Below are 14,773 nucleotides of genomic sequence, written 5' to 3' on the forward strand. Positions count from 1 at the left end.
ATGCTGTGGCTAGTGGCATTCCTGCTTCTGCTGCCTCAAAGGACATGCAAAAAAGATACTAGGAAGTGCCCTGAAAGTGACCCTTTCCCTATACCACATGAATGGTACCAGCCAGGTGGCCTCCTCGTTGGTGGAATTGCTTCCCAGATCATTTACTATCGTGATGAAGTTCTCTTCCAGGACCACCCTTCTCGGAAGCTGTTTGAGGTTTCAGAGTATGGTCTTTCTTCCTTCCCTTTCATCTGAACTTGGCCAGATATCAATGAAGGATGTTGGAAGGTTGTGTATATGGATGCATCCTCTTAATGTTTAGGATTGGTCATATGACCCACTATCCCAAATGAGGGCTTTATATGAATGAGGAGATCCTTAAAGAAAGCAAACGTTCTCACGTGGCTGCTCTTTCTACTTTGAGAGAAACCAAAATTGACAGATTTGCCAATCCCGTATGCATATATTATTTTTCAACCAAAAAAACATGTCATCTGCTTAATGCGGTCTTAATCTAGATTTTGAAATCCATCTCTAATCTGTCCCTGTTATTGCAATTTGATTTCACAGTTTGTTTTAAATTCTCTGGGTGGAAATAGTGAATAGAAAAAGCATAGAAAGCATGGATATACTACTGCAGCATGGAAATGTTTTTCTTAACGCATTTCAGCAAGTGAAATTATATCAAAGGGGATTGGGAATAGGGTTGCCAGGTTCCTGGCATGAGACAGATCCTGTATCGTTAGGAGAAGAGAAAGTCAGCCAAGTGCAGGTGTTCTTGCAACGCTGTAATGGGAAAAACCACAAGGTAGAATTCTCCCTTCTACCTGCACAACTTTTAAAGATACAGAAGACATCTGGGTTGCCAGGCCCAGCCTCCAAGAGGTCTTCTGTATCTTTAAAAGTTGTGCAGGGGGGAGGCAGAATTCCACTTTGTGGTTTTTCCCATTACAGGGTTGCAAGAACACCTGCAATTTGCTGACTTTCCCATCTCCTAAAGATACAGGATCAGTCTCAGGCCAAGAACCTGGCAACCCTAGTTGAGAAGGAATAGTTTTGCCTAACAATTGAAATCTAACAAGGTAGGCACCATGTGAATCTCTCTATTAACCATGGTGGCTGTGCTCTGCCTCCACAGTCAGAGGAAACATGCTCCTGAATACCAGTGCTAGAAACCGAAGGAGAGGAGGGTGCTCTTGTGCTCAGATCCTGCTTGCAGGCTTCCCATAGGGATGTGGTTGGCCACCATGAGAATAGGATGCTGGACTTGATGGGCCATTGACCTGATCCAGCAGGCTCCTCTTATGTTCTTTTGTGAATCTCTTTGCTGACAGCATTCCATGGTTGAAGTGCATAATTGAGAAATCTCTTTTAGGGCTCATTTACATGGGAACTGAACTTTGCAGTAAAGACGCAGCTTTTGCCATCATGATAGATTTGCTAGGTTCACACTTCCTACCTTCAAATCCACTGTTTTCCTTTCACACAAGTAGGCCTTCCTCTGGAAAGGTTTAGTGTCACTTTTTCCTCATGTTTACTCCCTCCAGAGTATCAATATTGCTGATGGAGAAGGGGAGGGATTTTTTGGTCAGTTTTATTGTTTCTTTTCAATTGCATGCTGGTGGAAGACAGTGGGGGTGCAATTGACATGAAACTGTATGAAACTGAACAGAAGGGGGAGAGAAAGGCAAAGTAGGCAGCAGCTGCCACAGCTTTTACAGACAGAAGAGAGGGGGAGCTGATGATGGTGCATAAAAGAGCCTGCCCGCTGAAAAAACATTGAGGCAAAGTGCCTACACAAAGAAGTGCAGCAAAGCTGAGATGGTTTTTCCTTTCCTTTTCTCATTGAAATTGGATTGGGTTGGTATTGGTAAACTGTATGATAGCTACTGATTGCCTACAACGTCATGTGAACCATGCAAATTAATAGGGATGCAAATAGCACCAATCTCACAGTAAATTGCCGTGTGAACGAGCCCTTAGATTAAGCAGGTCTTCTCTAAATCCAAAGGACAAGTAATAGCTAACGAGAGGTGTATCAAAGTACTGTATAGCCACAAATGCATGTACCGTGATGCACGACAAATTATATTTGGGGTTAATAGGAGGGTGTGTATTCGTTCAGAAGCATTGTTTCTAGCAAAGAATCTTTACCATCAGAATCATCCAGAAAGAGAAATTATTGGTATTGTGATATAAGAACTGACTGAAAACTTAATCCATATTTGATCATTGAGGCCTTTGGGGGAGTAACTATTAATATTCCCTGTAGAGAAATGCTGTATGTTTGTTTATGTATGTGTTTAAAGGGGGGAAATATATATTGTGTAACCTCTGTGAATGTTATTAGGCCTTTTATTGTTACTTTGTTACGAGCCTTCATAGCAATGTTTGCTTGGTGACGGCTTCTGAGAGGGATTTTATTAGCTGGGACCTGGATCAGCTAAATTCATTCTGATTGGTCTAGGGGACATCAGACTCTGATTGGCTGAGAGTTAACTGTCAGTTGGGGGAATCAAATGTCAGTGAGAGAGTCAGTTGAGAGTTGGCTGGAGTTAAGAGTGAGGAGTTGAGAAGATAGGATGTTGGTTCATGAGGGAAGTGTGAGAAATAAGAACAGAGAATAGCTGAGGGAAAAACTGAGGCCTGTATATTAATACCCAGTCTGTTGGTAGTACTTGTCTGGGGGATATCAGAACGGTCTGAGAAGCTGTCCTGTGTAAAGATCATACCAGAGGAAGGTGACACAAGTGCTTTCTTAAAATAAAGTTGACTAAACTGTACAAACAACCATGAGGACAACCAGTGAAGCTTTGGAGTACAGAGGCAGATTATTCCCATGTAATGGACTGTGTTATGGAAGTATTTGACTGGGGTGGAGGTTTAGGAAATTGGTCTGAGGTAAAAACCATTGAGAGGCAACAGTGTCTCCTGAGTCTTTAAAAACTGTCAGCAAGCACCTTGAAAAGTCCCGTTCTAAGTACCAGCATTCCATTTTGTAAGAAGTATCCCTTTAATAAACATACCATATTAAATTAAGGTTTAACTTGTCTTCAGTGCTGGTCTCCATCTCATACCTAAATCCTACTATATATGCTGCAAGGAGGGTATTGAGAGTATTCTGTGTGAACTGTTGGCAGATGAAGGTTAAGGAAGCCTGTGCTTATATAAAGTAGGCTGAGAGGGACCTATGGATCCATAGCATGGATACACAACATACATTCACCAGAAGCCATGCCTTCAATATTGTGGATGCAATTCTGTGGAAGTCCTTCCCAACTGTGATCAGGCAAACCCTCTCCTCATTTGAACCTCTAGGCTTGGTGAAGACTGTTTTTGAATTATTGTTTTAACAGACATTTTAAGTCTGGGAGTCTGGGACTTTGGGGAGTGGGAGGGACTGCATGGCAGTGGTTCTGCTTCTACTTGGTGGGTCGGCTCCAGAAGGTGGTGCTTGGGGAACATTGCTTGGCCCTGTGGATTCTCCAGTATGCGGTTCCACAGGGGTCAGTTATGTCCCTCATGGTGTTCAACATCTACATGAAACTGTTGGGTGTGGTCATCCGGAGTTTTGGAGTGTGTTGCCATCAATATGCTGATGACACGCAGCTCTCTTTCTCCTTTTCATCTTCTTCAGGTGAGGCTGTCAATGTGTTGAACCAGTGCCTGGCTGTGTCAATGGACTGGATGAGGGCTAATAAACTGAGGCTCAATCCAGACAAGACTGAGATGCTGCTAGTGGGTGGTTCTCCTGACTGGATGGTGGATGTCCAACCTGTCCTGGATGGGTTGCACTTCCCCTGAAGGAGCACGTTCATAGCTTGGGGGTTCTCCTAGAACCATCTCTGTCACTTGAGGCTCAGGTAGCCTCAGTGACACGGAGTGCCTTCTAACAACTCCAGTTGGTGGCCCACCTATGCCCCTATCTAGACAGGGATAACTTGGCTTCAGTTGTCTATGCTCTGGTAACCTCCAAGTTAGATTACTGCAATGCACTCTATGTGGGACTGCCTTTGAAGACGGTTCAGAAACTGCAGCTTGTGCAAAATGCATCAGCCAGATTGGTAAAAGGGACCAGATGGTTCAAACATATAAAACCGATTCTGGTCTGCTTGCATTGACTGCCTTTATGTTTCTGAGCCTGATTCAAGGTGCTGGTTTTAACCTATAAAGCTTTACACAGCTTGGGACCACAATACCTGATAGAACGCCTCTCCCAACATGAACCCACCCATACACTATGATCAACATCAAAGGTCCTCCTCAGGGTGCCTACTCTGAGGGAAGCTGGGAGTCTGGCAACAAGGGAGAGGACCTTCTCAGTGGTGGCCCTGAAATTATGGAATGATCTTCCTGATGAGTTGTGCCTGGCACCAACACTGTTATCTTTTCAGTGCCAGGTCATGACTTTCGTCTTCTCCCAGGCATTTCAGCATGTGTTTTTAAAATTGTATATTTGTTTTTAATGTTTTTAGTTGTTGTAAACTGCCCAGAGAGCTTCGGCAATGGGGCCGTATATAAGTGCAATAAATAAATAAAGTACATTTGTTTCTGATGTTAGGGTTAATTTTAACTGATTTTATTTCTCTTGTATCTATTTTGTAACCACATTTTACACACCTTAGAAACTATGGTATCAAAAGGTATACAAATTGTTGAAATAAATAAACAATTAAGAAGTTTATTAATTGGAAGAACTATCCCCTAAAAGAGTCATCAAACTCTATTCGCAGTTTGGTGACCAAGTTCTACCAGCACGTCCTGGCCTTGGCATACAGCGTCAGTGAGATCAACAAAAATCAGAAGATCTTGCCCAATATCACCCTTGGATTCCACATCCATGACAGCTACTCCAAACCAAGGATGACCTACCGTACTACTCTGGACCTGCTCTTCAAATCACACACATTTGTCCCCAACTACAAATGTGACACCGAGAAAAGTCTCATAGCCATCATTGGGGGACTTGGCTCTGATACCTCCTTCCGTATGGCAGAAACCTTAGCTCTCTACAAGATTCCACAGGTAGGATATGTGCATGACGGTGTGGAGACATTCCCAATTAACCCTCTTCTTTTGTAATTCTGGGAGTAGGTTGAGATCATCATCATCAATCATCATCATCATCATTAGTAGTAGAACATCTAAGATCCAGTAAGCATTTTATTTTCTGACAGAAAGAAAAACAAAAACAATAAAAATGAATCATAGTAGAGCATATATCTATTTATTATCTATTTATAAATGAAATATTCAGAAAGTATTGATAAAAGTGTATAAATAATTTATACAGTCCCTCATAATGTATAAGCTTTGTGTTTATATTATTATTATTTGAAGTTATTAGTCACTTGCTACGTAAGGACCTCACCACTACACCAATATTTAAGAAACCGAGTCCATTTTTCAACAAATAAATTACTGGGTTGTTTGTCTTCCTTTATTCTCACTACGTTGGTTAGTTTAACTGTATTAGTTAGCTTCTAGACTCTAAAAGCTCAGTCTTGAAATTGGGGTTTTACGTATTTTTTCATATCATTATGCAAACAATTGTTAATAAATGGATTACCATTTCCATGTCTTTCATTAAAGAAATCTAAACCCAATATCTGCCAGGATGAGTGAGTTAGGATCTGGTGGATCCTCCAGTTCAGCTGGGCTGTGACGGTGTAACTTGCTCATCCTTGCTAAGGCAGAGGGAAGCTGTTTTAACTTGCTCAGCCAGGGCTCAAGTGGTCGAGCCAAGACTGGTGTAATTTATGCTGGTGTAAACCTAGAAAAATGGGTGTTCTGGTGGAATGGCCAGGGTGAGGTGGGACCAAGGGGGGCAGGATTTGTGATGCATCCTACATTATTATTATTATTATTATTATTATTATTATCATTATTATACCCCACCTTTTGGCCAAAGGCCCTCAAGGCAGCTTACAAAAAACACAAATATAAAAATGCAATATAAAATACATCAATAAAACAATACAATTTACAAAATACAATTTACAAAAGTTAAATAACTGCTCTTAGGCTAACAATGTAAAATGCACGACACATGAGGGAGAAGGGACAGGGAAGAACAAGGAAAAAAGCACACTCAGGCACCAGTTCTTAAATTACAGTTCTTATCATGACCAGCTGGAATGTAAGCAGGTAGCCTGTCAGGATGGTGGCTACTGGAGAGGGCAAGGGCAGCTAGTCGCTCAGCAGAGGTGATGAAACAGCTCACGGATGAATCAGCTTTGGCATGGAAAGAAAACACATCTTTGCTGCTGAAGCCATGAGGCATCCTGGCGAGCAGGTTGTGTGGCGCCCTGCTCCCCTGCGCTCTGCCCCTCTCGTCATCTGATTTGAAAACCCAGCTGAACTTACACTTGTGTAAGTCAAACTCTGTTTTTCAGACTTGTTTTCCCTCTGCTAGGCTTGGGCCAGCTCAGCTAGCAGAAGCCCCACTTTGAATGGGGTTTGGATCTGGTGTATTTTACACCGGTTAAACTTAATTTATGCTGGCTTCAGTGACTTATTGTTGACTGCTCAATTAGGATCATCACTTTCAATGAGTCTACTCTGAATAAAACTTAGCTGGATGCAACCCTTTAATTTTATCTATTATGCCAGGAATGAGTTTAATTGTCTGAAGGTATATAACCGAGTTGGAAAATCCCAGAAATTGCATCACATGTCAATTCAGCCAGAAGAGTTCTTGACAGTAAATCTTCCCAAAGCTACAAGTCTTTCATCAAATGTTTGTTTTATAGACAGGCACATGGATGCTTCCAAACTTATCTCTAAGAAATGTGTATATGTTATCTTATAGCTCACGTATGGCTCATTTGCCCTAGAGGAAAGCCAGATGACACAGTTTCAGTCATTTTACCACATGGTCCCAAACGAAGCCCATCAGTACAATGGCATTGTCCACTTGCTTCTACATTTCAGATGGACATGGGTAGGGCTCTTTGCTGCAGATGATGAAGGTGGAGATCATTTCTTGAAGGCCCTGGAGCTATTGTTTTCCCAGCATGGAATTTGTTCAGCCTTCACACAAAGAATCCCAAAGCAAGCCCACTGGGATAAGCTGGATGAAGTTTTTGATATATTCACAAATATCCATATATCTTTCACAGATTATGAAGTCAATATATGCATCATCAATGGACAATCTTTGACAATAGCATGGCTGAGAGCATTCATGTTCCTGTTAGATCCTGGAAATAAAGAAAAGCCATCATACAGAAAGGTGTGGATTATGACAACCCAAATTGATTTCCTATCAACAGGAATTCAACGAGCTTTCGATTTTCAGGCGTTCCAAGGTGCCATTTCCTTCACAATTCACTCAAAAGAGGTTCCAGAGTTTGAGGAATTTCTTCATTTCATAAAACCTGACTGGGGAAAGGAAAATGATTTTCTCAAGGTTTTCTGGGAACAAGCATTTGACTGTTCATTTCCAGATCTGAAGGTGGCAGTGCAGGTCGATGGAACATGTAGTGGAGAGGAGAGGCTAGATAGTCTGCCAAGGCCTCTCTTTGAAATGGGCATGACTGGGCACAGCTATAGCATCTATAATGCCGTCTATGCTGTGGCTCATGCTTTGCATGACATTTACTCAACTAGATCCAAGCACAGAGCCATGGTGGGCAGCACAAGATCTGAACTTCACAATCTCCACCCTTGGCAGGTAATGTCTCTACAACAAAATATATTATACTGCATTGTACAGATGACCACAAGGTGAATCTGCCGTTCTTTATAAATAGCTTGTGGGATGAAGCTGTACAGTTTATTCACTGTGAAAGTTTTATTTCCACCTATATTTGGATCCTGGAAATAATTTCAGTCTTCTATCACTGCACAGATGTTTCAAATTCTTTGTGCAAAATCTCCAACATCTGGTATCATTTATTTATTTACAGCATTTATTTAAAAGAACAACAAATTATCCAGGTGGCTTACAAGTTAAAACAAAGCAAATAAGAATGAATTATCACCATCCTCATCATCATCAATACCATCATCCTGGGTTTAAAAGGCCCAGGATAACAAAGGCTCCCAAAACTAGGGGAACGATATTCCCCTAGTACTAAAAGAGAACAATGTGGATAACAGGCAAGCCTCTCTTTGGAAGGCATTCCACAGCCAAAGCATATCACCACTAAAAAGGCCCTTTCAATACTAGTCATGCAAACACCGGGAGCTAAACAGGGTTTGCTCAGTGAAGAGAAGTCCCTTAGAAATGATTTTCCTTTGTGTTTCACAGAGCAAGTAGAAGCACCAGCTATCACAGTTCTTAGAGCTCTCAGGTATCTTTCTAAATCCATTAGTCTCCATGGGTGGACTATTCTAGTAGGTGTCCCCTCTCCACATGCCTCTACAAAAAGATAGGGCTATTATAAGCCTAAATATATAAGCCTAAACCTAAGCCAGAAGTCATCCAGCCATGATAAGGGACTTAGTAAGATGGTTCTATTTCAGACCACCATCTTCCTTTCCAGTAGAGAAAACCATGCCAAGAATGTGTCCTGATGCGTGGGACCTATGACACATTGTTATGTTGACCATCCTTTTGTTCAAAGTCTGATGTTTCTTTTCCTCTTTCAATTAGCTCCATCTGTTTCTTCAAGGCATTTCATTTAACAACTCAGCTGGAGAAATGGTGTCCTTCAAGGGTAAAAGAGAAGTGGGAGGTGGATTTGATATAATGAACATGATCACATTCCCGAACAAGTCCTTCCAGCGAGTGAAAATCGGAAGAGTGGAGGATCCAAATGCTCTTGAAGGAAGTGGATTCATTCTTAATGAAGATATAATTGTGTGGCACAGAGGTTTTAACCAGGTAGGGATTTTGACGCATGGTTGGTGTTCTGTTCTCTAGATCATTGGTCTTCAGCTGATGGGTAAAGTCCACTATCAAGCCATAGTCTCATCTATAGTGGGTCACAACAGCATCAGTACTACCATACAAAACAATACTAAAAATTAAGAAATGGGTCCCCAAATGCATTTGCAGGTTAAAGGTGGGTTCTGGATCTGAAAAAAAATGAATCCTACTGTTCTAGATGGATCATTGAGGTGCAAGGAATCCCCTTTCCCTATCTGAAGGTGTGATGGCTGATCAGGCTCTATGCCAGCATGCATCACCATCACATTTACATCACCCTTTCCTACCAAAGGGTGGCAAAAATGTACTACCTAGCATATTCCCAAACTAGATGTGAGAACTGAAAATTCCTGTTTTGAAAACAATGTTACATTTCCTGTACATATGGTAAACATTCACCATGTTTTGCTTAAATCTGATAGAACTCTGGAGGAATCCATATTTCATTTCTTCAAGGAACACCATTTTGCACTCTCTGTCTCCATGGAATATGGTGCTTGGCTGAGACATCAACTTCTTGATCTGTAGATCAGTAGTTGAACAATACATCTATATACTGTACCTTAACTAGACAAATGGTCCAAAATGCAGCAGCCACATACTCTCTCTCTCTCTCTCTCTCTCTCTCTCTCTCTCTCTGTGTGTGTGTGTGTGTGTGTGTAAATCACATCTGTACATCTGGGTTTGGAAAGACTGACTCCTCCCCAACAGACCCTCTCAGGTTTTGAGATCAGCAGAGGGGGTCATTTGGGTAGTCTGCCTCAGAAACTCGAGGGGTGGTGGTGCAGGAGAGAGTATAATCGATGGTGGCCCCTAGATTGTGCTACTTCTTCCCCACCGAGGTGTGTCTAGTAACTTCACTGTACAGTTTTAGGTGAATGCTGAAGACACTCCTCTTTAACCTGACCTTTGACACTTGAGATGTATATTTTAAGGACCCAGCCTATTTTGTGCTTTTAGGTTGTTTTTAATTGTTTTAAATGATGTAATTGTTGCAAAATTGTTGTAATTTTATAAATAGATATTTATTACAGTGAATAGCAAAACAGATTGATTTTTTAATAGCAAAACGTTTAATTGACCAAGTTCTTCAGCTGTTCTGAAGACAGATAGATAGATGGGACTGCATGTATATTTCTTCCATCCAAAAATCCCCTCCTGTCTATGGATAGGTGCAACCTGTTTCTGTATGTAATGAGCACTGCCACCCTGGCTATCAGAAGAAAAAGAAGGAAGGGAGGAAATTTTGCTGTTATGACTGTGCTCCATGCCCAGAAGGGAAGATTTCAAAACAGAGTGGTAGGTGATGCAGAAATCTCCCCGCGAATCTCCCCAATTCCATAAGCATGATTCAGATTTTAGGTGAAATGACCAACTGCAAGGGATACATTCTAATAGTGTGCATGTTACCACTTGGTCATCACACTGTCATGAGATTTTGCTCATGGCACCACACCCTACAGAATATTACAAGGGGGGTGACCTGAAAACGGGCATTTTCTGCTGTCTCTCTAACACTGTGGAATGCCTTTCCTTCTGTCAGATGTGAAGCATCATTCACCAGTAGCTCCAGACATCTTCTAAAGACACGTCCTTTTGCTCAGGCTTTCCCAGACATGACCCATACAATTGGACCCTGATGTTACCGAATCCTTGTGTTTATCTGTTTTATAATACTTTGTTTTTTACTGGCTTTTATTTCTATTCATGTCACTGTTTTATTGCTTTTATGTAGTATTTATTTATACCGCTTAGAGAGTTTTGAAATTTTAAGCTGATTAGAAATGCTTTTAAATTTTAAAAAAAAGTTTGCTTGAAGTGATGTACAAGAATATTCCCAAATCTGCTCGAAGTCAATTTTATAAATGGGTAGAAATAAGGCTGCAATCCTGTACACATTTATTTGGGAGACAGATCTGAATTCAACTCGGCTTCCTCTCTTGTTTGCTTCCAATTTGCCATACATAGGATTGCCATGTACATAGTGTATCCTGAAAATAATGTACATTATATGAGTTTGCCAAAGCAGAGGGTGGCAGTATTCATACTGCTTGTGAGTCTAAAGTGACAGATCAGAAGTGATCTGAGACAAGGCAGGCTGGTCCTGAATCTTTTGAACCACTTCAGAAAGGCCGTTCTACTTTTTGTCCTGTCTAATACATACCTGTATGTCCCTAAAGCTATCCAAGCTCCCCGTGAATGGAAAATGCCAGACGTTGAGGAAAGGGGAGGCAGAGGAGAGTAAGCGGGATATTTCTGTGATCAACATCTCTTGCTTCCAATAGAACCGTGATAGTACCAATAGGAATGTTTTGGGAAAGGGCATAGAAAGATATATCCAAAGCCATTTCAGAGTTTTCACTGCTCTGCATGTATTTCAATAAAGTGCCATCTATCTACTTCATCAAGGATAGAACAGGAGTGTAGCAATGCTCATGTTTATTTACTTATTTAATATCCTACTTTTTGGGATTCAGTCCTCCCTAAGAAAGGACAGTTGATGGTAGATCACCCTATTGCAAGGGGGAAAGTCCATTTGGAGCAGGAAGTCTTTTCCTGCCTTCATCTCTTTCCTGGAATCCTTCCCATGTGATGGTTGATGGTAGATTGTTTGTGTGTTTGTGTATTCCATCTGTACAGACCCCAGTTTCTGGGGAAAGTTGAGACAAAAGAGATGGGGAGACGACTTCTCCTCACCCCATTTTGATACCTTAATTGTTTTTATTTTTTTATCTACCCCTTGTTTCCTGATTTTCCCAGTAGAAAAGTAATAAAAAATGTTGGTCTTTTTTATTTTCCCCACCTTTAATCTAAACACAACCAGAATATACACAACAGCTGAATTATGAGATGACCATAAGCAATTGAGAATCTCTAACCACCTATAGAAACGTACGTGTGCAGAGTATGAATAATTATCCATAAATTACATATGAATAGGCACTCATGTTGGACTGTTTTTTATGTTTCAGATATGGATGATTGTTTCAAGTGCCAAGAAGATCAGCACCCAAATGATGGCAGAGATGGATGCATCCCCAAAACTAGAAACTTCCTTTCTTATGAAGAACCTTTAGGGATTGGTTTAGCCACACTTGCCATAGCTTTTTCCCTAATCACAGCTTTGGTACTCGGAATCTTTATTAAGCACAAAGATACCCCTATTGTCAAAGCCAACAACCGGGAACTCACCTATATTCTCCTCATCTCCCTCCTGCTTTGCTTCCTCTCTTCCTTGCTCTTCCTAGGCCAGCCTGGGAAAGTGACCTGCCTTCTCCAACAGTCCACTTTCGGCATCATCTTCTCAGTGGCTGTTTCTTGTGTGTTGGCAAAAACCATTATTGTAGTTATAGCTTTCATAGCCACAAAGCCAGGATCTAGGTTGACAAAATGGGTGGGTAAAAAACTGGCCCAGTCCATTGTCCTTTCATGTTCCCTTATTCAAGCAAGTATTTGTGTTGTGTGGTTGGTAATTTCTTCCCCATTCCCTGATTTGGACATGCATTCAATAACTGGAGAGATCATTGTGAAATGTAATGAAGGATCAGTTACCATATTTTACTGTGTCCTGGGCTACATGGGCCTCCTGGCCATCATCAGTTTCATTGTGGCATTTCTAGCCCGGAAGTTACCAGATAGTTTTAATGAAGCCAAATTTATTACCTTCAGCATGTTAGCATTTTGCAGTGTATGGATCTCCTTTGTTCCAACCTACCTGAGTTCAAGAGGAAAGGACATGGTAGCTGTGGAGATCTTTTCCATCTTGGCCTCCAGTGCTGGGTTACTGGGTTGCATCTTTGCCCCTAAATTCTACATCATTGTGTTCAGACCTGAGCTAAACAACAGAGAACAGCTGGTAAGGAGAAAGAATTAAATAATCTGCCTGTCTCCAATTAATTTAGGACATAGACCTCATTTACACCATACATTTACAACAGTAATGGCTTCCTCTAAAAATCCTAGGAACTATATTATCCTCTCAGAACTGTAATTCCCAGAGTTTCCCGGGAAGAAGGATTGATTGCTAAACCACTTGGGGAATTGTAGCTTTGGGAGGGGAACAAGGATCTAATAACTCTCAGTTCCCTTAACAAACTACAGTTTCCAGGATTCTTTGTGGGAAGTTGTCAGGATCCCTCCTGCTGCCACCATCTGTCAGGTCCCACCCTGTGTCACCACCAGTCAAGATCCTGGTTTGTATTATTTCTCTCACCGGCTCTAGCACAGATCTTGCAAAATCCTACTGCTAGGCAGCACCACCAGCCACTCCCTGTTTCACAATATTGCCTTGAGACTTTGCCTTAGTCTCCTTCTGGTTTATTGTTACTTTGTGTCTGGGTGCACTTGCAGACCACAACCCCCTGTATCTTTGTGCTAATAAAGCATACAGCCCTGGGTTGCCCTGGATACTTGATGATACACTATCTCTTCACCGCTACCACCATTTGATACTGTTTCTCCACCTTGATAAATACCCTGCCCACGCTTCTGGTCTGTGCAAGCCCCAGCCAAGAAAAATATTTATTTATAAACACCAGGAAATAACAAGATTACTTATGGTATGTTTAACAAGCCTATGGTTTCATATATTGTGTTACTCTTTATGTTTTTAGTCATATATAATCTGCCTCAATACCAGCCTAATACAATCCAGCCCACAACCAACTCCCCTCTCATCATCAATCAACCCTGCTGTATCTTAACTTTCATCCTCTCATTTATACCTTCAGCCACTCAAACGCTCAGCTAATCATCATACAACATTCTCCAGCATTCTAGCCCATGTACTCCCCCCTCTCACTCAGTCCACTTACCATATATACTTTAATAAACCTGCACTTACCATATTTACAATAATATCTATATACAGGGACATCACAGAAGCCCATGCATGTTACAATGGTATATTGCTTTGAATGTATAGTGTGAATGTGGGTACAGGTAGCATGGAATATATTTTAGCAGCAAAAATGTAACAGAGTAACACTATAGAAGTTTGTTTGAGATTATGAGAGCAAGACAAACCATTCTTTCTTCACTTTCTCCACCGCATGACTCATTTTATATGTGTCTACTATGTCACCTCTTACTCACCTTTTCTCTAAACTAAAAAGTCCCAAATGCTGCAACCTTTCCTCATAGGGGACTTGTGCCATTCCTTTGATGATTTTGGTAGCCCTTTTCTGAACCATTTCCAGCTCTATAATATCCTTATTGAGGTAAGGCGAGGACACCAATATCCCTGCTGAGCTCAAGATACTATATTTCACCTTTGCCTCCCGATCTGTCAAATAAGCTTGGGTGTGGTTCTGACAAGGGACAGAGTGCTTCCTCTGTTCTACTGAGTAACACTAATTTACTTCTACACACATACACACACATATTTGGAATCGGGAAGTCCAGGTCAAGTAACATTATCCACTTCATGGACCATAATACTCCAATGTTATGTGAGCTACAGTGACTTCTAATTTGTTTCGTGGCACAATTTAATTACTGGTATTACCTATGAAGCCACACCAAACACTGATATGTGGCCTCTGGCAGGTTACCCATGAGGGAAAACAAAAATATTTCCTCAGTGTTAATCTACATTGTTTGGGTACAGAAGGACCATCTTCTCCCACATGAGTCTGTGTGTACAACCATTGGAGAACTTCATCCGCATCACTTTGTCTTCAGGGACATGGGTTGCTTAGGACACCCAGAATGGTGCCTTCTCAGTGGTGGCCCCAAGACTGTTGAGTACCCTCCAAAGAAAGCCTGGTTGTTTCCCTCTCTTTTAGCCATTAGGCCTATGGTCAAGACATCCTTCTGTCAGACTTTTGCATTCTACTGTTATGCATGGTTTTTAGTGTTGCCCTGGTTTTGAACTCCCACTGTTTCTGTGTTTCATTATGTTTTGAT

The 14,773-nt window shown here is 41.3% G+C and overlaps 1 protein-coding gene across 1 annotated transcript; it reads left to right on the plus strand.

The window, feature by feature from the left end:
* Positions 1-12,740, plus strand: LOC133366864 (vomeronasal type-2 receptor 26-like). Its single transcript, XM_061590402.1, has 5 exons — positions 1-215; positions 4,725-5,016; positions 8,591-8,821; positions 10,039-10,165; positions 11,839-12,740. Exons 1-5 carry the CDS (start codon positions 1-3, stop codon positions 12,738-12,740), a joined length of 1,767 nt encoding a protein of 588 aa, XP_061446386.1.
* Positions 12,741-14,773: the final 2,033 nt, after the last annotated feature.

Source organism: Rhineura floridana, chromosome 11 (assembly GCF_030035675.1).
Source record: "Rhineura floridana isolate rRhiFlo1 chromosome 11, rRhiFlo1.hap2, whole genome shotgun sequence".
Lineage (NCBI taxonomy): Eukaryota > Metazoa > Chordata > Lepidosauria > Squamata > Rhineuridae > Rhineura > Rhineura floridana.

Coding starts and splice junctions, on each gene's coding strand:
- LOC133366864 (XM_061590402.1), top strand. CDS start 1: ATGCTGTGGCTAGTGGCATTCCTGCTTCTGCTGCCTCAAAGGACATGC. Junction 216..4,724: donor AAGCTGTTTGAGGTTTCAGA/GTATGGTCTTTC, acceptor CTCTATTCGCAG/TTTGGTGACCAAGTTCTACC. Junction 5,017..8,590: donor CTCTCTACAAGATTCCACAG/GTAGGATATGTG, acceptor TCTTTCAATTAG/CTCCATCTGTTTCTTCAAGG.